The 25821-nt window shown below is 46.0% G+C and overlaps 1 protein-coding gene across 1 annotated transcript in view; it reads right to left on the reverse strand.

Moving 5' to 3' along the window:
- Positions 1-249: 249 nt before the first annotated feature.
- The window catches only part of LOC119453922 (uncharacterized), a 33130-nt gene continuing 7558 nt past the window's right edge, over positions 250-25821 (reverse strand). Inside the window, exon 3 of the mRNA XM_049666898.1 lies at positions 250-2143. Coding sequence (XP_049522855.1) covers positions 1341-2143 — 803 coding nt within the window. The 3' untranslated portion in view covers positions 250-1340. The remainder of the gene's footprint in view (positions 2144-25821) is intronic.

Raw genomic sequence — 25821 nt, forward strand, 5'->3', positions numbered from 1 at the left:
CAATCTCATTACAATAAATGACCCTGAAACCTCCAACACAGCTGGCCACAGCTACATCCTAATATGGTGCACTACCTCGTTATATTGTGTTGGATATTCTGTGAAGTGAGTTTACAGTTGTCTATAACCCTTTATGAGGCGCTATTTTTCCATTACATTATTTCACTTGAAACCTGCAAAATAACAGTCAGGATGACTTAAGAAATTGTTTGACACAATTTTTAATAAATTCTGCACAACAGTTCTCGTAAAAAAGTGGTACATATATGTACCACTCTCTTTATTACAGGCTATGAAAGGTGGTACAGATTTGTACCACTGTCCTCTGGCGGTATCAGTAAAAAAAAGGTGTAATTGACATATTTACAGATCAACTGTGCTCTTCACTTGTGAAATGGTCCAAAGCATTCAACACACAGTGGAACCTGGCATTTGCTGCACAGGTAGCTTGTTCTCAGTTGCTTTTGTGCCGTAGAGCACCACCTACACCGCCTTCGACTAGGCAACCGCTCCGGGTGGTGGTGATGTCCCAGGAACCTAACGTCGTCTGGCACTCTTGCCATCTGTTGACCAGTTGCAGTTGCATTTTTCTTGTTTTTGTGGACGATGATGGCGTGCTGGGCCCGGAATGTCTGTCCATTGATAAGCCTGCGCCCAAGAGAAAGCCTAAAAAACAAATATGTCGTCTCATGGTGTGCAGAAAACTGGACAAATGCGTTCACAATTGCAGCGTCCAGCAAATGATAGAATATTCTGTGCCACCCTATTTTAGAGCGACGGTCGGATGGGTAGGCACCTCGTTTTTGGTCATACTGGTCTACACCGCCCATCCAAGCATTGTAGTCAGATATGGCTTTCGGGCAAGTAACTCCTGCTAAAGCCCCATTTGAAAGCCTTCGGTTCACTTCCATAACTTCTTCCGGATTGTGGAAATTGGACATTGCAGTGATGCATTTGCTGTTCTTCTACTGGTATGCGGTTACTGCTCGTTTGGACCACCACAAGTGTTCCCCTTTTTTCAGCTTGTCAACCTTGATAGTGGGCGGCATGTATTTGCAGTTCATGCGCACAGTCCCAGTTGCAAGGATGCCCTTCTCTGTAAGGATATCAAGGAGCCGCATTGTCGTAAAAAAGTCATCAAAAAACAACTGAGAACCTGCTTGCACATCAGTGGAGAGGGACAATATGACGTGCTCTCCTAGGGTTAGATTAGCAGGCCAGGTAGCGTCTTTTCCTTTGTAAATCTGAAACTGTACCAGGTACCCTGTTGCAGAATCGGCCCGACACCACACCTTGTATCCGCGCTTGATTGGCTTCATTGGCCTGTACTGTTTCAAGCTTCACCGTACTTTGAACGGTATCATGCTCTCATCCACTGCTTGATGAGACGAAGGGATGTAGTGCTGCTTGAAGCGTTCATTCAAAGCATCAACAAAGGGATGCACCTTTCCAAGTCGGTCATGGCCTTCTTCGCCACTTTTTTTCAGCTTTGAAATGTCAGTTATGTGCAGACTGTTGAGGATTGCTTGGAAGCGCTTGGATGTCATTACCTTACTTATCTCTTCTAGATTAAAAAATTTGTCGCTGCTCCAATAGAGGTACGTATGGGGCATAGGATTAACGCTCATCAAAATAAGCATTCCTATGAAGGCTTCAAGTTCTTCTTTAGAAAGGTCATGCCAGCCTAGCTGACGTTTTTGCAACACATACCTGTTTGTTTCTGCGACAAGAACGTTGAGGACGTCCTTGTCGAAGTACAGGCAGAATGCCTCTTTGGCGTTCACACGCACTTCGGAACAATATAGCGGGTCCCATGTTTCTGGCATCTCTGAAATGCTTCTTAGGAGGTCATTTGTCCAGCAATTACATGAAGTGCTGTCATCTTTGTCCATAGCCTTAGTTTCAACTGTCCTATGAGCCCTTTTCTTTTTTGCCGATCTTTTTTTTGTATACGAGCGCTTTCGCTTCAAAGTACTGGTGCTACAAGATTGTCCGCTGTTGTCGATCTCTTCCTCACTGACAGGCGGAAGCTCCGGTGTAAACTCCTCGTCGCTTGTACTATCCCCATCGTCTTCACTGATATCTGGGTTATCCGGTAGTTCAAACAGGAAGGCAACAGCCTCCTCTTCTGTGAGGTTGTGACCTGCAAAGTGATTAGTTAGGCATATTAGAATCTCTTACTACAACAGCTATCCGCTACTACACCTTTACGCTTATTCACAAAGGCGACTGCCAAACTCTCCCGAAGAGGTTGCCGCAAATGTCCTATCATGGATTAACTGGTGCAAACTATCGCATTCAGTCGCAAAGCAGCTTTTTTGGCTTAGTCGTTCGCTGCACAATTTTGTGCTCGCTACACGATTGCAAATTGTAGCTGTTTTTCAGCCGAAACTGTCAATTTATGACTGGCCACTTTGTGACCTCGGTGTACTAAAACATTTGCGACAACTTCTGTCGTGCAACATCGGGAGGCTTCTTTTTATATGGGAAAACAGCACCAAAAGAGACGACTCACAAGCGAAGCAAAATGCACAAGCACTATAGAGAGTCGCCGTCCGAGCTATGAAAGTGTGCATGCAAGGGCAACTAGTGACCGGCGCATACACCGATTAGCATGACTTCGCAAATGCAGTCACCGATTGCAAGTAAATGGGAGTACGAGCATCTAACAAGTAACACTGCTTTTGTGAATAAAACCTTGGATATCATAAGAAATGCTAACATAATACCTGCCAACCTAGGTACCTCGAAAATCTGGAGGTTCGCCGTGCAAGAGATAAGAATGGGGGAGGGGGGGGACGTGAAAAAAGCAAAGTCGCACATGTGTTTATTTCTTTTTACACAGGGCACTGCATGGTTGCAAGTAAAGCTTCTAGACATGGCACATCATACCAGTACTCATTATTAAAGTGCGCTTGTGGAATTGACTGCACATGCACCCAGGACAAAATGTGCAATAACCCACGATAGCAAGTGGCCCCCTTCAGACACTTCACACACTTCGCCGCATAACACTGCTGTACGACAGAGAAGCTGAGTGCTCTGCAGTGTGATGTTATTACAAGTTCCTCGTCGAGAGAACGATCCACCGAACTGGGCCCCTGCGATTGGGGAAGGTGCAAGCAATCGGGAGTCTCCGGGAGAATTGGGGAGAGTTGGCAAGCATGTAAACTCAACCTGGGTGACATGATCGGTGCGATAGCCGCCCGGCGAGGTCTAACAAATTAAGCCCGAGAAAGATTCGTTGAAAATACTGACTAAATAGGGGAACAGAAATGTATGTTTATGGTTGCAAACGAATCACGAGGGTTCACTTAGTAAGCCGGTACAATAAAACACTTACCAGGCATGTTTACACAGCGTTCTCGAGAGTTTCTTTGAGGCCACAACAGCGGGTAGTAAATATCCAACAAGGCTCTTCGAAAAAGAGACTTCGTATGTGCGTCACATGGCATAGTAAAGAAAAAACACCAGAACAAGCTTCTAAAATACTTCGGTAGATGGCAGCACTAGTAATAGTGGTGCCAATTCAAACCGCTTGTTATAGGCGTTTAAATCAAGATAAAAAAGTGGTACATATTTGTACCACTGTCCCACAAAGGGATAACAACATATGGTCACAATTGTACTGACTGCATACCTGCCAACTCTCCCAAATTTTTCACTACGAAACTTGTATCAAGTTTTACGAAAAACTTGGTTCAGTTCGCAAAAAGCTTTAAAGGTGCTGAAGAAAGGGGCAGTGCCAGATGACAAAAAATGCATATAAAAAGGTGATTGTGACAGTATCTGTGTTGCTGTTTTGTGGCAGCACTAGTCGACATATATTAGTGGGGCACTTGCCTCAAGCAAGATTATTTAGAGAAGTTCCTGAAGCAGGTGAAGCCCTCAACAACAGTCACTGGAAAAGTCGGTGTGATCTCAAGATTAAGTGTTGCTTGTCAGTGTAAAAGTGAAGTATTGTTAACAACATGTGTGGGCATCCCATAAAAGGCATTTGCTCAGGGCACACTTACAGTGGTAGAACGGACAATTGCCTACTCGGAGCAGGAAAAATGCTGATTTGGAGCAGACTTCCTAACTTTTTGAGCAGGTGATTTTGGCTCACTAAAATCTCTAGCAAGAACTATTACTCAGAGCCATGTAATTCCTAAATGAGAAAAATAAAAAGAGGAAGAGAGAGAGCCGCACCGCCTATAACAAGCTTGTAAGCTAGATTTTCTGACTATTTATTTGCAGTGCAGAAACACCAATTCAACAGAAAAATATGGTACAAGCATAACATCATAATTGTCTGCATGAAAGGTTCAAGACCCCCTTTTCTGCAAGGACTGAAGGTGTGCCAATGCTTCGGAGAGCTTTCTCTGGCCTTCCTTTAGAAAAGCCTGGCCACTCTGCACATCAGCAAAGCACTTTTTGCTCATGCCTCTTGAGACCAGAAGTACAGCAGTGCTCAACATCATCTTAGCTGAATTGATTTCAGCCTGCAGTTCTTCCTCTTGGCCACCTTTGCTAACAGTACTCAAATGCATCGGCCCTCGATGCGTAAAACTACTGCGCTGCTCATGCCATCCCAAAGCTATAGCAAGGCCACCCAACTGACTGTAGCCTCATGCTCGCCTCGCGGTTGGCGTATAAAAATAGGAATCAATTCGATTCTGTTACCTGCCACAGTGCCAGTCTCACTGGCTGTAACGCCCTGAACGAATGCGGCCAATCAATGCAATGGCGCCACGCTTTGTTTTTTTTTTGTATTGCATGGTAGCTTCCCAATTTTCACACTGTGGAAACTACATCGTGGCACAATTTAGGTGAAAAAGACTTTTGGAGCAGTATGTGGAGCAACAAATTCCAGTCAGTGCAGATTGGTGCAGCATTTTCACCACTGATAATGTGAAAATTAAGAGAGTCTCTATCTCGTAGGGTGAAGATTGCAGAGCCATTCTGAAGCAAATTGGCGATGCTATCTTACCCTATCTTACCCACTGATATCAACATGGCTCACAATGTTGCCTCTAGGTCAAATGAAAAGAGCACCATTGCTCACTTCTGCTCACGTGATAAGAAAAATGGGAAGGCACGAAGGATTAGGCTTCGCAGTGACCACATTGGTTTCACCGGTGGCACTAACATGCCAATCTATGTGAATGACCACTTGACCATTGACAACAAGGTGTTCTCGAAGGTGCTGGCACTCAAACAGGAAAATAAGTGGAAATACTTATGGACAAAACACTGCCAGATAAAAGCTTGTAAAACTGATGACAGCAGAGTCTATCGCAATATCACTGAATCCGACCTTCGAATCCTTATGTGTACTTGTAATATATTTTTTTTTTCTTTTTTGCTTTTCCCCCTTTCTTTTTTTCGTGGCCTTGCTTTCCCCCGTTGACGTAAAGTCTCGTCTTAGTGCAAAGAAACGATCACTCATTCACTTCAATGCTCGTAGCCTTCGTAAGAACATAGATGCAATTAATAACTTTCGCGCCTCACTTCAGCATGCCTTCACTCTCGTCTGCATATTGGAGACGACTTTCTGATGCCGATAGCAATATGAGCGGTTTTCCATCTTATCAAGCAGAGTAATGTCATCATCCAACTGATAGTCATGGTGGTGTCGCCATTCTTATTTCACAAGATGTCACCTACACACGCAGATTTGATCTGGCAGTTAACTTGATTCTTGGTTGCATTATCGCTCACCATCATCTTCCCTTAACAATTTCTTGCTTTGTCTTGATTTCGTATTGTCCAAGCTAATTTTTGAAAATAAGGATGTACTGATTGTAGGTGATGTTAATATTAACTTACTTGACACAGACACCTTTTCGTACACAACTTACACTGATTGTTTTACTGAATTAGCCTCGCGTGGGGGTGGTACGCTCATTGATCACGTGTTATCTAATATATTACCATCACCTTGTCCCGGGGTTGTTGACACCAACATAACCGATCATTTTCGAATTTTTCTTACATTCAACAATGAAATACACGAGAACGATACTAGCTACTTTACTTCTGTATTTAGTGCAGATGCCTTTGTTGAAGCCATTAGTAAGACTGATTGGTTGCGAATTACAGTGGAATATTATACCAAACATTGTATGTTTATGCGAGCGTCTACAGTGGAACCTCGATGATACGATCACGGCTAATACGAATTTCTGGATGATATAAATTTTTCTGTGGTCCCAGCCGAGCCCCATTACTTTGCAACGTGCTAGAGAACGGTTGTTACGAATCGATTTTCGACCCGCGTCGGTTGATATGAATAAACGTCACCCCACCGACGGCCGCGAAAGAGAACAGCGCGCAGTCGCGCGCTTTCTCCCTTTCTCTTTTGTTGCGGAGGCGCGGACGCGGCGCCGGACAGCGCGGAGGCCACGACTGGGCGCGAAGAGTTTGAAGCGGTGGCGCTTTTGTTGCTTTTGTGCTTTTCCTCCTTTTCCGCGTGCCATCGGCCGGACGGAGCGGCTGCTGTGCTTCGGGCCACGTTCTTTGTGTGTGCGCCATTTTGCCTAGTCGCAGGGAGCTATGTCTACCGAAATACGATCTCGGCTGATTCGCGCGGCCATACGCCGAGGTGCGGGAGCCTCCGTTGGCGCGTCTTCCGTCGACTGCGTTATCGGTGCCGATGGCACAGGGAAATTGTCTCGTTGCCGGAGTCACATGGTGCAAGATAGCGCGGCAGGTTCAGTCGGGTGCACCTCCGCTTCTCCCACTAATTGCCGTATTTTTCTTGCCGTAGGAGGCTTGCGCTTCCATATTCTGAAGGCGTGCTTCGTCCAAAATTTCTTCTCCAACAAGCGACGATCCATCACTAACATGGGAGCTCTCAGTAATCCGAATTCTGCGTGTCAAGTGAAGACGCCGGCGTGTTTACGAAGCAGACAACTGCGGTTACCATCTTGCCCCTGTCACAGCAGCAACCAATGGAGAGACGCCTTTCAGCACGGCAGCCAATCGGAGACCCGCTTTCATCGGAGGGCCCGTGTGACTACCTATCGCAGACCCGCGCTCATTTTGCGTTTGTTACAAGATGGCGACTATGGATGAACTGAGAAGCGGAACTGGGAAGCTTTGAGCTTTCGAACGATACCAAGATGGTGGCGCTCGGTGGCGGGAAATACGAGATATGTATCCGTGAACTGCGGCGATTTTGCACGATTTATAGCTGTTTTCTCACCCTGCGCACTGACGAATTAATCTTTTTAGGGCACTTTTAGGGCGTTTTCAGCCAAAACATCATGATACAGCATAGATTAGGCATTGCAGATACCGAAACACGTGGTTTTCAATAATCGATTTTTCTCACGATTTTCGCGATATAATTCCCCCTTAATTTGGCTAGTTTTAATTGCATTTCGATGATACGAATTTCGGCTAATACGAATATTTTTCGTGACCCCGTGAGATTCGTATCATCGAGATTTCACTGTAATTCTATGTTTGATCCCGAAGCAGCACTAAACAAACTTTGGCCTTTGTTTTTGTTGGCCATCTTGACTAGCACACGCACTGTAATATGACGGATGATCTTGTAGAAAGTTTAAGGAAGATGGAAAACATGTACAAAAAAACTAAACGTCTGCCCTTTAATACTGGACTGGCTAAACTATATAACAGGTACTGTAAATTATTGAACGCTTTACTTAAACAGGCGAAAAATAAGTACTACACAAATAAATTTGACCAGAATAAGAATAACCCTAAAAAGCAGTGGCAGCTACTGAACTCTTTCCTTAACAAGTCATCTGTTGATGTCTCTATAATCCAAATAAATTACAATAGTCTCATTCTTTCTGAGCCCAACAAAATTGGTAATGCTTTCTCAGATGACTTTTTTTCCATTCATACTAATAACGACCTACATAAGCAGTTGTATAATACTTTAAGCCGTATGACACAATCAATCTTCCTGTTACCAGCTACACCAAATGAAGAGTTTTCCATGGTTGCTAATCTTACCGAAACTTCTCTCGAGCCGATGATGTGTCAATTATTGATATACTTTCGCATTATTTTGACGACTTTTCAAGTAGCACGGAAGACGTAGTGTTGCTGTGGTGCAGGTTTAAAAAAATAGTTAAAGAGTGCATTGATCGCTTTGTCCCGTCATCGATTAAAAAGAAAAATCACAATAATCCATGGATCTCCCGCGAGACATTGCAGCTCTAAAGGAAACTGAAACGTGTAAAGAAAAAATTTAAAATCGAAAACATGCAGCCAGTAAAACAAAAGATCGACGACATTTCCTCTCAGCTTAAAAATCAAGTGCATGCCGATAAACAATGGTACTATGGTGAATCGCTACCAAGTTTCATAAAGACGGCTCCAGAGAAATTTTGGCGTTCTATTTCCCCGACCTCCAAAGAATGTGTTGTATATCATGCTGATGGTAAGGTAGTTCACGAAAGCAAAGAAATAGCAAATGCGCTTAACAAACACTTTAAGTCCGTCTGCACAAATGATAATGATATAATGCCACCTTTCGAAATGTCTGTGCCGCCTATACCCGATGTTCAAATAAGCGAACCAGGTATACTGACCATGCTCTTACAACTGAACACTAAAAATCTTCTGGCCCAGACAACATTCCAAACACATTTTTAAAACGGTATGCAGAATGGGCATCAAAGTACTTGCACGTTCTGTTCACAAGGTCATTGTACGAGGGACAAGTACCGAGTGACTGGAGGACGGCCAGAGTGAAGCCACTACATAAAACAGGAAAAAAGCACTGCATTCAAAACTACCGTCCAATTTCTTTAACATCTACGGCATGTAAACTTTTGGAACCCATAATCCATAATCATATCTCAGAATTCTTGGACAACAATAATATACTAACAAAGCATCAACACGGATTCAGAAAAATCATATCTCAGAATTCTTGGACAACAATAATATACTAACAAAGCATCAACACGGATTCAGAAAAGGCTACTCTACAATTACCCAATTGGTTTTAACAGTGCACGACTTTGCGAAAGCAATTAACAATGGGAAACAAATACAGTAGAACCTCGTTCATACGTTTTCAAAAAATATGCGAAAAATAAACATACGATCCGGGAAAACGTACGATCCGAATCCAGTAAAAATTGAAGCTGACAAGCCCATATTGAGGTGTAAGGGCAGAAAACATTTATTTCTTGCAAAACATAGTTGCAGTCGAATCTCGTTAATTCGAACTGACGCTGTGGTCCCGTGAAAATTATGTGTATTCCAATGGGCGAGAACGCTCGGTAATTCGAACACGAAAGCATTTGCGATGATTAATTTGAACATAACCGTGCACTGACAATGCTTTCAGCAGCACGCCAAATCACGTGGCGGCGCCTCCGACTGGCAATGCTCCGACACCGCCATAAAGCAAAAGCTTAGGAGAGACCCCTCAACGCTGCGTTGAGAAATAAAAAAGAAAGAAAAAATACCACGGCGAAAATTTCCTCTCTCAAATGGTAAGGTCGCCGTTTCAGCATCGCACCGGAACACGCATGTACGTGCCGACTTCTCGGCCAACGCAGCGGCTGCGGTGCAGAGGGAAGCAACACGGAGTCCGGCCAACGAAACTGCAGTGCAGAGAAGCCGCGCGGCCGCTGTCTGCCACTTAGCGCTTCACAAGCACATGAGAGTGGTCTTTTTGCACACCTGAAAAACGTATTAAGCGGGAACGTATCAGCGGGGTTCTACTGTAGATGCTATTTTCATGGACTTTTCAAAGGCTTTCGACAAGGTCTCTCACAAAAACTACTTTACAAATTGAGCAAGATACTGAAAAACTTTCGACTAATTAATTGGCTAACAGCATACCTTGATGGCAGAGAACAATTTGTTGTTTTTAATGATCATTCTTCTCAACGACTTCCAGGAGACTCTGGTGTTCCGCAGGGCTCGGTCCTTGGACCTCTCTTGTTCCTTTTATTCATTAATGATATGCTGCATGGTATTCCAGTTATGGTTAAGCTTTATGCTGATGACTGTGTATTGTACTCAGAAATAGACAATATTACTGACCAGGAGTTGCTGAACAATGCTTTCGACAAATTGTCGACTGGTGCGATGCCTGGCAAATGTCGATTAATTTCGAGAAAACTGTTTTTATGTCCATTTCACATAAGAAGCACAAACTAACGTTTCCGTACGGTATTAATAACATCATTCTTTGCGGAGTAACACATAAGTATCTTGGACTCTGGATCACAAATGACCTCACTTGGACTAAGCACCGTAAATATGTAGTAGCGAATGCCAACCACAAGCTCTTTTTTTTAAGGAGGGCTTTTAAACTTTCTACTCCCACTGTACGCCTACTGGCATATAAAGCTATAATTCTGCCGATGCTAGACTATGCATGTGTAATTTGGGACCCTTTTACTAAAACTGGCACTAACAAGATAGCAATAGCATCTATTTGTTCACTGCATTTATGTATTACATAGAGTGACATGGTGAGTGATGTGCAATATTCTGGCCTGGGCGGCGATTGGCGCGTTGTCGGGCATTCAGTTGCCTTTTCGCCACCCCTTCCCGCTGTACCACTGGATAATATATCTATGCTTGAATTGATTAAATAAACTTCAAACTTCAAAGAAATGGTGCAAAGAAAAGCAGCTTGTTTCATTTATAACAGTTTCGGACGCACTTCAGTGACAGACCTCTTAACAAAAGCAATCCTGCCACCATTAATGCAAAGAAACCGTGTATCATGACTAAAATTTTTTTTATCTCACGGGAATAATTACTTTTTCATCTGGTTATGCTAATAGGCAACACCATAGCCAAACAATAACCCCATTTAGTACGCGTAATAATTGTTTTAAGTATTCCTTCTTTCCACGAACAGTCATTGAATGGAATCATCTAACTAATGAACAAGTTTTAAAGTCATCACTTTCGGCGTTTGTTTCAAGTATTGAGTAAAAATTTTTTATCTTGCTGTGCTACTGCTATGTTTCAAGCTCTGTTGACCTGATTTGTATTGTGTTCGTTGCCTATGCTATAGTGTTCTCTACATATGTATTGTTTCCCGCCCTGCTAAAATTCCCAGTGGGGATTGCAGCATTGATAAATAAATAATAATAAATAAAAATAATCTTAAAAATACAGGGCCTGGCTTAGACAAAACTTGTGTAAGGCATTTAAAACTGGTTGCACATTTAGTTTCCGACACGCTCAGTAATATTATCAACCTTATGTTTAAACACGACTCATTCCCTTCATTTTTTAAAAACGCTGAGATTATTCCTGTTTTTAAAAAAAGGCGACAAATAAACAGCTACTAATTACCGACGAATTGCAATTCTTTCCTGCCTTAGTAAACTGAGAAATACTCTGAAAATAAGTCTGATTAACTACTTAACAAAGTTTAAGTTGCTAAAAAAACAAGTAATTTGGTTTCTGCCCCGGAAGTTCCACTAATCTAGCTGTTCTGTCTGTAACTGACTACATAAAAAAAAATGTGTCAATTCGCGAAAATTAGTCGGATCTGTTTTTTTAGACCTCACTAAAGCTTTTGACATGGTTAACCAAGAGGTCTTAATAAACTTGAGTGTTATGTTATAACCTGGTCCTGCACTAACATTCTCGACTTATTTACTTGACCGGCCCAATACACAGTACATGTAGCAAATACTTTCTCTGTAATAAAATGTATTAACCAGGGTCCACCACAGGGCTCAGTTCTAGATCCTTTGCTTTTTGTTCTATATATTAATGATCTTCTGGATTCTCTTAATTCCTCCAACTACGATCATTGCGTGTTATACGCAGATGACAGAACCATATCTTCATCTGATAAATCTATTACTGCTCTTACTTCAAAGTTAAATATTGCATTGAGTAAGATTTTGAAATGGTGTAGGAACAATTATTTAGTTCTTAATCCTCTAAAAACTCTCATTGATATTAATTAAAAGTGCTCAGAGGCCCTTAACTTTTATTCCTGAACTAAACCATTGAATTTTTTCAATTCCCACTTGCAACAATGTTACTTCTCTTGGCCTACATCTTGACGCTAACCTTACATTTCGCTGACACTTCCAACATCTCAAGTAGAAGACAGTGTTTCATATTCACGCATTAATCACAGCTCGCTCTTTTTTTTCTCGTGAAGTTCTGCTAGCATTGTATTTTGCTTTCATTCAGTCAGATTATTACGGCATTGTTTCATAGGGCAACACGTATGCTTGTTACTTATCTATTCAACATATCCAAAATCTGTCAATACGCATTCTCACTTCTAGTTCCATGCAATCCAATGCTTCTGTGTTACTTTGGTTGTAAAATATCTTGCGTGTTAATACAGTCGACTCCCGATAATTCGAAGTCGCTTAATTGGAATTTTCGGTTAATTGGAAGTAAAGGAGTGGTCCCGTCCGTTTTATATGCAGCTCTACGGAAAAAAATTCTCGATAATTCGAAGTTAAAATCTCATAATATTGGTTAATTAGAAGTTATTTTTCAATCGAGAACCTCGAGGCTACCGTAATTTTTCAATAAAATGCGCGATTTTTCACGTGCCAAAACAGCTACTTGATCGCGCTCGTGTCGTCGCCATCGCAGCTGCCTGCAACGCACTGTTTATCGCCATCACCGCTGTCCGCAGCGCCACATCTCTTGAAACGGCAAGATTGTTTAGTCAACGCCGGCGTTTCGTAGGCCTCGTCCAGTCTCTTCTTTTTCGTTGAGTGCAACAGCTGTGCATTGGATTAATTCCGCGAGTTTCTCCACGCTTCTGATTTTTAAGTGTCGTAGTGCCGACGATTGATAATGGCAACTCGCGGTTCTTACCGAACACTTGACCTGGCAACGAAAGTCGAAGTCTTAAAAGAAGTTGACAAAGGAGGCACCGCCAAGCAAGACATCGCACGCAAGTACGGCATTAAGCCTAACATGCTCTCGAACTTTATCAAAAATAAGCGTTCAATATATGATGCTTTTGAAAATGACAAGTTCAAGATGTCACGGAAGCGAATGCGCACCGGCGCCTACCCGGAGTTGGAAAAGGCATTGCTGATTTGGATAAAAGAAGCTCGCAATAACAAACTTCCCCTTAGTGGTGAGGTCGTCGCGGCGAAAACCCTATCGCTTGCAGCAATGTTGGATATCAAGGATTTCGCTTCTTCGGATGGGTGGCTTACGCGAATTCAAGCATCGGCATGACCTAGTCTTCAAGAGCGTGTGTGGAGAAAAGGGGTCTGTCAACCCGGAAACTTGCGCTACATGGAGAGCTGAAAAGCTTCGCGAGTACCTCAGCAAGTATCAGCCGGTTGACATCTTTAACGCAGACGAGACTGCGCTTTTTTACCGGCTCCTACCAGACAAGACCCTGACATTCAAGGACGACGACTGTGCTGGAGGCAAACGGAGTAAAGAACGGGTGTCGGTTCTGATCGCGGCAAACATGACTGGCACCGAACAATGTCGCCTGCTCGTCATCGGGAAGGCCGCAAAGCCTAGGTGTTTTAAAGGCATAAAGACGCTTCCTGTGGACTACGCCTCAAACAGGAAGGCATGGATGACGTGCGACATTTTCCGAGAGTGGATCACGAAACTTGATCGCAAGTTCACGTTGGCGAACCGCAAGGTGTTGTTCCTTGTGGACCAATGCAGTGCCCACATGAATGTGCCGACCTTGAATGCTATCCATCTTGCATACTTGCCTGCAAACACGACGTCGGTGTTGCAGCCGATGGACCAAGGCATCATAAAAAATGTAAAGGTCCTGTACAGGCAGCACCTCGTCGAGCGCATGATTTTGTGCATGGACAACTCCTCGAAATACGAAGTAAGTGTACTTAGTGCCATCCACATGCTAGCGCGAGCTTGGGGCCGCGTGAAAGATGAGACTATCGCCAACTGCTTCCGGGCTTGTGGTTTCGTGGAAACTTCAGGGGATGGTTCTTGTCCGCCGGGGGAAGTGCAAGTGAGCGAGCTCGACGACGGTAGCTTTGGTGCCGCACTCGGTGACGTTAGTTTTGAACAGTACGTCGCCGTGGACAGCACTGTGGAAACTTGCGGTCCACTGACGGACAGCGAAATTGTGCAGATCGTTCGGCCCCATGAATGCATTCATGAAAGCGACGCCGACGCTGACGACGACATCGAAAACGAGCCACAACCGAGGGCTGCCGATGTAGCTGCGGGTCTTGCTCTCGCGCAGTGATTTTTTGTTGGAGAAAGCAACGCCGATGAAGCACTTGGACACGTCTACTGCTTGCAAAACATGCTTGCCGCAGCTAGATTCGGCAAGCAGAAGCAGACAAAGATGACTGACTATTTTTCATGAAAGACTTTCCGCTTTGAAGTTAATAAAGGTGACGTTTTTTGTGCTTTTCTTTTAATTGGAAGTTCGTTTAATTGGAACTTTTTTGCGGGTCCTGTGAACTTCGTATTAACGGGAGTCGACTGTAATTTGTTCCAGTTTAACACAGTGCCTTATTCCAGAAGTTGCTTCATAATAACCTTACGTTTCCGTTCATTGCAGTTGACTTTTTGTGGAATAGAAATGTAACCAGATTTATGGCTAATAATTTCTTGTTACCCATGTTTCATACCAATTATGGCAAAAAAAGAACATCTGCATTCACTGCAATTTCTCTTTGGAATGAATTAACATCAACTATAAAATCATGTACTTCTCTTGAAATATTTAGAAATTACCTTAAATAGTATCATTTCCTGTGATAACTGTACTATGACCCTGGCAGTCTATCTTAGACTTCTCTCTCACATGTCACTTTTTATGTTTCAGCCACATTGTTTTCATTCATGTTTTTTTCCCAGCGAGCGGAGTTTTTAATGAAGAGAAGAACGAAGCTGGGCTGGCTCGGGTGCGGCGCCATGGACTGTTTTCGCTGAGCGATACCTTCGCATTCATCATCTTGTAAATAAACGCGATCCATCATCACATTTGTGGTGGAGGTGCGGGGTAAGCCAGCTACTCCCAAGTGCTACCTGAGGGACACCGTCTGCTAATAACAGAAGCACAGCAGTACGAGCTTCGCCGCAGCCGTCGACTTGCGGGCTTGGCACCTCAAGAAATGAGCTCGAACGGAGACACCCAGCAACCGTCTGCAAAGGCATCTCCTTACTACTACAGGGAGCCGCGGACATTCACAAGAAAACCCGGCGACGACGTGGATGAGTGGCTCAGCCGATCCAACGGTTGGAATGCCACTAGCCAGTTGTCTAATGTGGGGTTGTTCCATGATTTCACTGCGTTGGTATGGTTTGAGAACCATGAAGACACTTTGACAACCTGGGAACTATTTGTGGAGGAAATTAAAAAAGGTTTTGAAGACCCAGCAACGAAGAAGAAACGCGCAGAGCAGATGTCGCAGAGGGCTCAAGTCACCGGGGATACTTGCAGAACATACATTGAAGAGATACCGAAGTTGTGCAAGTTGGTGGATGCTCACATGGCGGAAGAAGACAAGGTGGGCCATATTCTCAAAGGTATTGCCGAAGATGTTTACCAGTCCCTCATCGGCAAGGAGAGTCTGGAATCAGTGGCCTGACGTGATTAATCACTGTCGACAGGGTTCTCCCCACCGTGGGCGGTGGGGGTTTTGCCGCCCACCACTCCCACGGACGGCCCACCTCTCGGGCTTCACGTTTGCTGTGCTCGGGGACAACTTTCTGCGCCTGTGCAGTGGAAGCTACGAGCGCGAGGGGTTGGTTTCCACAAGCGCGCTGTTACAGGCAAGCATGGATGCCGGTGAGAAGTAGCCACACACGCTCACGAGCCAGAAAAAAAGGCCGAGAAGCTGGCGATAAACGCGGACGATCGCGGTACTGGACGTCGGAAAGTGCGACTGTGTGGCATCCCCGAGAGCACGGAAGTTGCATTTCTCCACGCGGCTAGCTGGCACAGCCGCAGAAAGAAGCGCGAAAGAAAGAAGAAGCGTGCACAGAAAGAAGAGCAAAACTCGATGCGCCGTCGCCTCCGCAATAGAATTTTTAAAAAAAGAAAAAGAAAAGTCGCAGTTTTGCCCAACCGGCGAAGCATTCATAGCTATACGATGTAATGACAGTTTTATCGGCCATATAATCTTGTAAAATAGGCATACAACTAAATTAACAAGCATGGTGTCACACGCGCACAAGCAAACATGAACGCATCTCATTCAATGACCATGCAAAGTCGCTGTCAAAACGCTGTAGTCAGTAAGTGCGGCCGCAGCAGCGAGCGAATTGACCTTAAGCCCGCCACTCGCATCAACGCGAATGAAGTCGCGAAAACACAGCGCAGAGAAGCGAGACTCTGCCCTCGCCGCAGATGGCTTTCAAAATACAGCAACCTGGGCGGGAGCGCCCGGCGTAGTACACGGCCTCCCCCGTCCCTACCCTCCCCCCAGAGCCTTGCGGCCCGGCATGCGTGCGCGGACGCTCGAGCGGCACAGTGCTTTCTGCCCGTTTCCCGCTCTTGCGTGCGCGAGATTGAGGCCACGATTGCCGGTTCACTCCACGTGTGCGAGAGTGAACCGGTGCGCGCATAGAGCATACAGCGCACAGCGACGATTTTATCGGCCGTGGACTTCATACGGAACCTGTCACTGACGACGTCGGCAGAAATGCCCCTGGAGTGTCCATATAATTGCTATCGCAATATTAAAAACGAGAGAAAGTCCCTTCCCGGTCTCTTTCTTTCCAGTGCTCTCAACCAATCAGCTAGATAAGATGACTTTGAGTTTTCAACAAGTAAACAGAATAGCCCCCCCCCCCCCCCTGTAAGCTGCATTTCCAGATAGAAAGTCTCTTGCATTGTTGCGTTGTATGATTGCGCTCGAACATCTGTTGTGTTGTCATTATGCAGTATGTGCCTGTGCCCCCCCTCCTCTGGTCCTTAAATGTCCATCTCTCAATATTTTCTGGGGAGAACCCTGACTGTCGAACCTTCGAGGCTTAAAACACGTCACATCACTCCGAAGTTTGGACGTCTGGCCGACGTCACGACAGTCGCCATCATCGATGTATGCCATGATTCAGTTCCTGCAGACCTTTGGTGGAGTTCTTGCCATGTGGCTCCTTCAAGTATGTTACACCAGTTCGCCCACATCAAGCTCCTGCTGCTTTCCTCCACCATTCGTCTCATTGTACACAAGGAACTATGTCGGCATGCTTCTGTTCCTGTGCAAGCTAGAGACACACATTGTCGTATACCATCCACAACTATCAATGCTGCAAGTTTCGACGAGCGCAGCTACTCAAACCGCAGGCCTCGGCTCAGGGCTCCACTACCAATGGCTTCTAACATCGAGCCGGCTTATGTGACCCGTGACAGTTACAGCGACACCAGCCAACCGTCTTCTTTCGTTCCAGAGAGGGAACAGTGTGCCCAGTACACTCACAATACCGTGACTTTGGGTATGCCGCGCGAAAGCCCCGTGTGCTACCTGTGAGGTGTTCGTGGACACATAGCCCAGTTCTGCTCTCCGCGACGTCGCCCATGTACGACATTTTCCGAGCGATGTGCGGCATTCCCACGTCGAAGCCAACGATTTGAACATGCCTACTGGCCTTCGGATGCAATTGCACAGCAGTCCGTGTACCGGCAGAACATCCGTAGTGACTCTCCTGCTTCTGTGCGAAGTCTGACGCCGCCTACTACGCGCCAGCGACAGTCACCATGTCCACGGCTCCGGCTGCAGCTTTCATCTCCGCCACCGGGAAACTAGCCTACGCGGCCGATGGAGGTGAGGTCGCTGGACACAAGTATGCCTCCACTCGTTTCGATGCTTCAAAACAAGGTTCATGTGCTTGTTGACGATGTTCCCACAATGGCTTTAATAGACACCTGAGCAACTGTTTCTGCAATGAGTTTAGTTTTCAAGGAACGACTTGGCCGTAAAGTTATGTTTTATTGGGACAAACCTACTATCTTTCGGGCAATGAGCGGCCAGTCGGTGAGTGTCCAGTCGGTGTATGCACCATGTCTGTTAGTGTCGCTGGCAAGGCCTTCAAGGCAGAATTTGCAGTACTTGCTCATTCCACGCACGACGCTATCCTTGGCATCGACGTTTTGCAAGAGTGTCGCGCGACTGTGGAGCAGGCGAGGTTCTGTTGTCCGCTCTCGCCCAGCAGCCTCCCTGTCAAAGCGACCACCTCGCTGTAGTAAAAGATTCCGTTCTCCCGGCTTGGTCCACGTCCAGCGTGCTAGTTAGTGCTTCGAAAACCGACCAAAGTGCAGTTTCCTTGGACATTGTGATTGAGCCGTTGCCCTTGCCTTGTGTGAAGAAAAACATGTTTGTGCCACGCTGCCTTGTATCGCTTACTGGTGGAAAAACACAGTTATGGGTGGTGAACTGTACATCCGAGTCAGTTATACTCCCGAAGGGTATGCTCCATCTGCATTGGAGTCCTAAGGGACTGTGCTAATTCTGACCCTGGTGATGTCTCTGTTACAGAATCGGAGTCCTTAAAAATGATTAGCAAGTCTCTTCCCTCGAATAAGCGCAGAGCATTAGTTACATTGTTGGCTAGACACGCTAAAGTATTTGATTTTGCACAGACGGTGTACGAAACTCTGGTACTAAGCTCACGCACTCGTCACAAGATTGACACCGGATCTACGCATCTTCTCCGACAGAAGCCTTATCGGGTTTCTGCGTCGAAATGATAAGTCATTTCAGGGCAAGTCAGCGAGATGCTAACCACCAGCGTTATTCAAGAATCGTCGAGTGCCTAGGCTGCGCCTGTTATCTTGGTTAGGAAAAAGTACGGGTTGTGGAGGTTCTGTGTTGACTATTGACGTCTCAACTCCATAACCAAGACGGACGTCTACCCGCTTCCTCGCATCGATGACTTTATCGATTGCCTACATTCGGAGTCTTATTTTGTGGATAAAAACGGTGTTAGGCCGGACCTGCAGAAGTCTTCGCTGTCAGCAACTTCAAGATGCCTCAATCTCTCCAGGACCTACTGAAGTTTTCTGGTTCTATGCTAATACTTGCGCCGTTTTATTCTGAATTTTGCTGATAGGGCGCAACCACTGACTGACTTGTTGCAAAAAGATGTGCCTTTCCAGTGGACACCGGATTGTGACTCTGCATTTACGCAGCTAAAGTTCATGCTGACATCGGGGCCGGTGCTGCGCCACTTAGGTTATTCTGCTCCTACCTAAATTCATACGGATGCCAGTGGAATCGGCATTGGCAGCAGTGCTCATCCAACGCCATGACAATGCTGAACACATGGTTGCCTACGCAAGCTGTTCATTCAGCAAGGCAGAGCGCAACTACACATGTGACAGAACAGGAGTGCCTGGCAGTGGTTTGTTTTCGCCGTTCACAAGTTTCACCCATACGTCTACGGTGTCATTTCTCAGTCATCACCGACCATCATTATCTTTGTTGGTTGGTGGGCCTACGTGACCCCTCGGGCCGACTTGCGCGATGGGCCCTGCACTAACAAGAGTTTGACTTTGTAGTACGCTACAAAAGCAGTAACCACCACGCAGACGCTGACTGCCCTATCGAGCTTATGTCTACCTACGACTGAGTGCGACGCTGAAATCTTCGATCAGTATATCGACGCAATCGATGCCCCGTTCCCTGATCTCGCGACATTCCGGAAAGCACAACGTGACGATCGCCACGAACGTCATGTTGCTTAGATGCCTGTTTGCCTCTGCGAATGAGCACGCCAACGCAAGCTGTTTTGTGGTACACGATGACATGCTCTACTAGAAAAATTATTCTCTCAATGTTATTTGCTATTAGCGTTCATTTGCTGTGTGTAGTCACCATCAATGTTGTATTATTAACCAAGGGCCCGACTACACTTCTTTCACCTTGGTACCCTCGTCTGTATATTTGTGATGTACTACTTTTTTGGAACCAATAAATCTGAATCTGAATACTGCTAGGGGTGCAAAATAACATGCCAGGGATTGACTTTATTGCTGAATTTGAAAACAATGTGATAAAATCGTTGGAAGCATACAGGATTGTGGCAGTCCACTGTTTGGTCTCTCTAAACAGAAAGTGAAACAGTGTAACTGTGAATTTTTGCTGAAAGCTTTGTCGCACAACAGCTATACTGTTGATACTGAGCACCATGCAGGAGTTCTACTAGGGATGGTAATATCGATGAGCGGTTAATCGATTAATCGACTAAAAGTATGCTGCAAAACGATTATTCGTCATCAATCTCTACTTTTAATTTAATCTGTTTAATCAATTAATCCACTTCGATTAATCGTCTTCCAGACAGTGACTAAAGTGGCGTGAAAATTTTGAAATTGCACTATAGAATGCAGAGTATGAGCAATGACAGCGCGACAGCGAAGACCGAAAGCAACTGTCGACTGTTTTCCCGAGTCCTGCCGAGCTGGCCAAGCGCTTAATTCCCCGCTGTACGCACACGTCACACAGGCTGCCTGGGGCTGGAGAGAGGCCTGCCCCTGTGGAGGAAGAAATAAACTAGGAGAGAGCATTGCATGAGGCAGCAAGTCTTGGCAAGCAAACTCCCTGTCAAGCCATTTCCTTCGCTTTTTATCTCGCAGTATAGGGTCAACATGTGACTCTGAGAGACAACGTATTGGCCGATAATGTTTGGTTCGCAGTAGTTTCAAACTGGTGCGCACCCGTTCAGCTGCGCTGCTGCTGTAAAGGCGAAAACCTTTTCGACGGAAAGATCAGGCTTCGTCGTCGGGGACGGACAAGCCTTGATACCAAGAGACAATGCGTCAGCTCGTCTTCAGGGTTTCATTTCTTCTCTTTCTTTTCGTGTCCAGGCACGCAATTTCGCGTGCCACGCGCCTTCCTCCAAACCTCGTTCTCGTCGGCTTCTATGCGCCGCACACTGTAGCAGACGACGCTACCACTATACTTGAAACAGGCGTTCAACACTCCCGGCGCAAGATTTGCTAGGGGTGCATTTCTAAAGGGTACAAACGCTGCACTGGTCGCGAGATTACCTGGCCGTTCGACAATTTCAAGCGACAGGCACGAACTACCCCATCAGCACCAGGAAAAGTATCAACTACTTTTCCCAGCTTCCAGCGAACTCTTGGCACATTTTAATCTTTTATAATAACCACATCATTTGTCCTGACTTTTGTTGGAGCCAGTCGCGGGTCTATTATGGGCGTTTCTGAATAAAATCAGATACTCTTTATACCACCGCTTCCAGAGCGTTCTTGAATTTCTTGCCGTTGAATCCACGTTTCAAGCAGCTCAGTATGTGTCGTGGGTTCAGCCTCGAGTGCTTTTAAATTTGGAAGGACAGTGAGCCTCTGACCATGCAAAAAATGAGCGGGAGTTAACACTTCTGGTTCATCCGGTGTAGCATACAGATAAGTTAACGGGCGACTGTTTATGGTGGCTTCGACTTCCGTGAAGACAGTGGCTAATTGCTCGTAATTGATGAACGATGTGCCAAGAGCCTTTCGGAGACTGTCCTTAAAGATTGAACCATGCGCTCCTAGAACCGACCCCATCAAGGAGCGCGTTCTGGCGAAAACTTCGATGAGATGCCATGTAAGCAAAAAGTCTCCAACTGCACTGCCTCGTAAGAGTTCATATAACGCACGAAGCTCTCGCGAAGCACGCTTAAGGCATAACGCCAGAATAAACAACACGGGGGTAGCCACGGCGAGAGGTGAATCGGCGAAAAGCTTCTAGAAAGCATGCAGTGTTATTACGTGTAACAAGCTCTAGATGAATGGCTCGTACTACAGCTTACGTAAAGATCACAACATAGGCTTTCACAACAGGGTCACCTCTCACATATATCGGCCCCGCAAAATCCACTCCTACCTTGTCAAAAGGCTGAGCCGTTTGCACGCGCTCTACAGGCAATGGTGCCATTGGGACACAGGCGGGTTTCGCACGGAAACGAGCACACCATGAGCACTTCGCGATCACTTTCTTCACGCACTGCCTGGCGGCCACAATCCAGAATCTCTCCCGCAGCTCTGCCACTGTAACTGCTATTCCAGCGTGGAAGAGACGCTTGTGGGCACTGTGAGCGATAAGCTGCGTCACTCGGTGATCGCCAGGAAGCAGAAGAGGGTTCTTGACGCTAGGCTGAGTAACTGCGTTCTGTAGTCGTGTTCTTATGCGTAGAAGTCCGTCGTCCTCCCCAAGAAATGGATGGAGATCTTTTCACGATGATGTTTCGATGGCGCACCCAGCTTTCAGTGATGCTATTTCCGTTGAGAAAGCTTGGGTTTGGGTGTATGAGAGCCAGTAAACATCCACTTTGGCAATTTCTTCAGTCGGTAACACATTTTCGTTTTGACGTGTTTGTCGTCTGGAACCATTGGCAAACCTTAGGATCCAGGCGGTCACTCTAAGGACGCGAGTCCAGGCGCTATATCTGCTCATGTCGAAGAGTGCAGGGTGGGGCTCTGTTGACGCATGTAACACGACGGTATCGGGCGCACATTCTTCTATCACAAGTGGTGGGCAGGTCTCTACAGTTGTTGTCGGAGGCCATTCGGTCCACGTCGCTAGCCAAGCCGGCCCTCTCCACCAGAGGTCGTTGGTGCAGAGTGAACGCGCTGACGTTCCCCTGGAAAGCAAGTCTGCAGGGTTGTCCCTTCCAGAACAGTGGTTCGATTGTGAAGGATCTGTTAGTTCTTGCATTTCGGCAACTTGATTACGGACGAACGGCTTCCACTTCGTGACGGATCCTTTGATCCAACTTAGAGCCACCATAGAGTCCATCCAATAAGAATATTGCAGGGAGGGAATATTTATTGTGCTCCTGATGAACTTTGAAAGCCTTGCCCCGACTAAAGCTGCTGTGAGCTCGAGTCTTGGTAGTGAAAGCTCTTTAAGTGGAGCCACTCGAGCCTTTGCCATTAGGAAGTGCCTATCAGAGTCCATAGCATGTCTCGGGATGCACAAATAGGCGACTGCTCCGTAAGCTGCATTACTCGCGTCGGTGAAAACGTGCAGCACTGTGACTGACAAGGAGCTCGAGGGATGGCACAGTCTTGGGACAGCCAATGATGAAATATCAGGCAATTCACGTAGCCCGTTCTTCCAGTCTTGAACTAGTTCGTCTGGAATTCCGTGATCCCACGACGTCCCTATTCGCCAGATGCGTTGAAAAAGTATTTTGACTCGGATCAGAAACGGTGCTACAAAGCCGAGTGGGTCATAAATTCGAGCCGATGTCTGCAAAATGAATCGTTTTGTGGGCTCCTCGTTTTTCAACCATTCCAATACCGGTTGTACATTCCCGCTTAGCGTGTCCTCTTTAGTGTCCCACATAAGGCCTAATATTTTTGTCTTGTCAGGAGTACCAGACTGTTCTTTCTTCTCAATGTAGTCACGCATTTCAGCGCTGTTGGTGGCCCACTTTTGCAGTTTCATGCCTGCACCCGCAAATATATGTGTGGCTTCCTCATACAGCTGGCGAGCTGCCTTGTTATTCTCCACTCCAATCAGCATGTCGTCTACATAAAAACATTTAGACAACTTTAGCGCAGTAGTCTTGTAAGGTTTACAGCCATGATGGAAATGGTACTGTAGAGTCGTGCTGAGTAGAAACGGACTCGATGTAGTACCGAAAGGAACACGAGTCATTCGATACTCTTTGACTCGACATAGGTCTTCTACACCCGTCGGCGTGTTCTCAAACCACAAGAATCTCAGAGAATCCCTGTCGGCGCACTTGATTGAAATCTGCAGAAACGCCTTCTGAATGTCTGCGATGATCCCAATCTTATGCATGCGAAAAGATAACATTTTCAACAGGTCATTGTTGAGGTTTGGGCCTTTCTCCAGATGATCGTTCAAGGATGTCGCTCCGGCTGCATGCGATGACGCATCAAAAACAACGTGTAGCTTAGTCGTCGTGGAAGACTCCTTGATGACTTCGTGATGTGGCATGTAATACGTCTTGTTCTGTACTGTGTCGTGCGAAGGCACGGGTTTTGCATGACCATCCTTGAGATACTGCGTGACCGCCGTATCGTACTGAAGTAGAAGGTCCTTGCTCTTGGACAGTCGGCAGAGGAGGCACTGTAACCTTTTCATCGCTACCATCTGGTTGTCTTTAAGTTCGGCATCAAGCGTCTTCCAAGGGAGGCTTACTTCGTAGCGATGGTCGCACAGCTTAACATTGTTGTTAATTCTTTCCAAGCAGTATTATCATGTTCAGACAAATCTGGCTGATCAGTTATACCCAAACTCTCAAGCTGCCATAATTTCTGCAGTGATGTTGATAGATTGTCAAACATGCAACACGAATTACGGAGCACACACACATTCGTCTGCGTCCGTCGATTGAGACATCTGCCGTTGCTAATTGGGTCTTGTAATACCCATCCAAGTGCCGAGCTTCTAGCAACCAGTTCTTTGTGGGCCTCATCCCATGTTACTTCGTCTCTTAATATTTTCCAAATCTGATCGGCCCCGATTAGCAAACTAATTCCTGGTTCCTGTAGCGTTCCAGGGTAAGCAACCATGTCAGCCAGGAGCCTACAACGACTCTCTATTTTCTTGACAAAGTCGTTGTCATGCGGAATCTCCACAATGTCCTCGCAAATGTGTGGGATTTCAATAGCCTCAATTTCCACAAGGGTCCCTGTCACGGAGCGGCATATTTTCAAATGGTTTGGACGCTGATTAACGACACGCCGAATTACGAGCGTCAAACACGTGGGCTCCTGACTGTGCAGCGTACAATGCATTCGACATCGACACGCCGAATTACGAGCGGCAAACACGTGGGCTCCTGACTGTGCAGCGTACAATGCATTCGACATCGACACGCCGAATTACGAGCGGCAAACACGTGGGCTCCTGACTGTGCAGCGTACAATGCATTCGACATCGACACGCCGAATTACGGGCCCCGAAGTGTGCGCGTACGGCCACGTGGTAGTGCCGGGATCAACCTTGGCCCTTGACAGTGGGAGAGAGGCTGATCTGCGGTTCTTCGTCCATAGTGCGAGTGCGGCCAAGATTGTTGGGAGCTAAGAGAGCTGAATTCGGAGAATGCTACGTAGCGGCAGTTTCCCTACCTAGGGAACTAGGGAAATGAGAGGCTATTTAGGCGCATGTTTTGGGCCCTGCTGATTAGTCTAGAAGCTGAACCCATGCGCTGCTGAGAAGCCATCGGGGGGCTAGTGCCGTCCAGTATCGCCTGGGCCGCCTGGCCACGTCGGAACTCCGAGGAACTTGTTGACGTACGAGACGTCAAACCAGCGTCTGCAACGAAGCTCACGGTAGTTCGCCTCAAGTTAGCTCAACCTGCTTGAGAGAAGACGTCCAATCTAGACTCCCGGGAAACCCAGCTCAGCAATTCGCATCCACCTCGACAAGATCGGACCGCCAGCATTCTTCGGGAAAGCTTTGTGCCCCGACTTCCACGGTTTATGGACTTGCTGCTGCTGCCCGGCAATGCGTATGACACCATTTGTTTTTTTCTTTTGAACTTTGATTTCTTTTGAACGTTGTTTTAGTGAAATGCTGTTAAGTGTATTCTGGTGTATTTGATCCTCGCACTGTTTCATTTTTAGATGTACTGTTAATCGCTCGTATCTATTTGTCCATTATCATTGTGTATATTAAGCTCAGGTGTGTTAGTCTGTCTTGTGTCTTTCCTTATTATTGTATTTTATTAACTTGTGTGTATTTATCAGCCGATAAATATCTTGTTTTTTTGTTTACTCCCGACTCTGACTCTTTTCACTGTGCTCGCGTGCGTACGGAACGACCAACCAGCTTGTCTACCCCGTCGATTGACTTCGCGCCGACGACGAATCGGGGACAGCTGTGACAGTCCCGTCAAACTGACTCTGCAGTGCAAGTTTAACTATCTTTCGTCGAGCAGTGCGGCTGGGACTTTGAT

The sequence above is a fragment of the Dermacentor silvarum genome, chromosome 5, assembly GCF_013339745.2.
Source record: "Dermacentor silvarum isolate Dsil-2018 chromosome 5, BIME_Dsil_1.4, whole genome shotgun sequence".
In the NCBI taxonomy this organism is placed as follows: Eukaryota; Metazoa; Arthropoda; class Arachnida; order Ixodida; family Ixodidae; genus Dermacentor; species Dermacentor silvarum.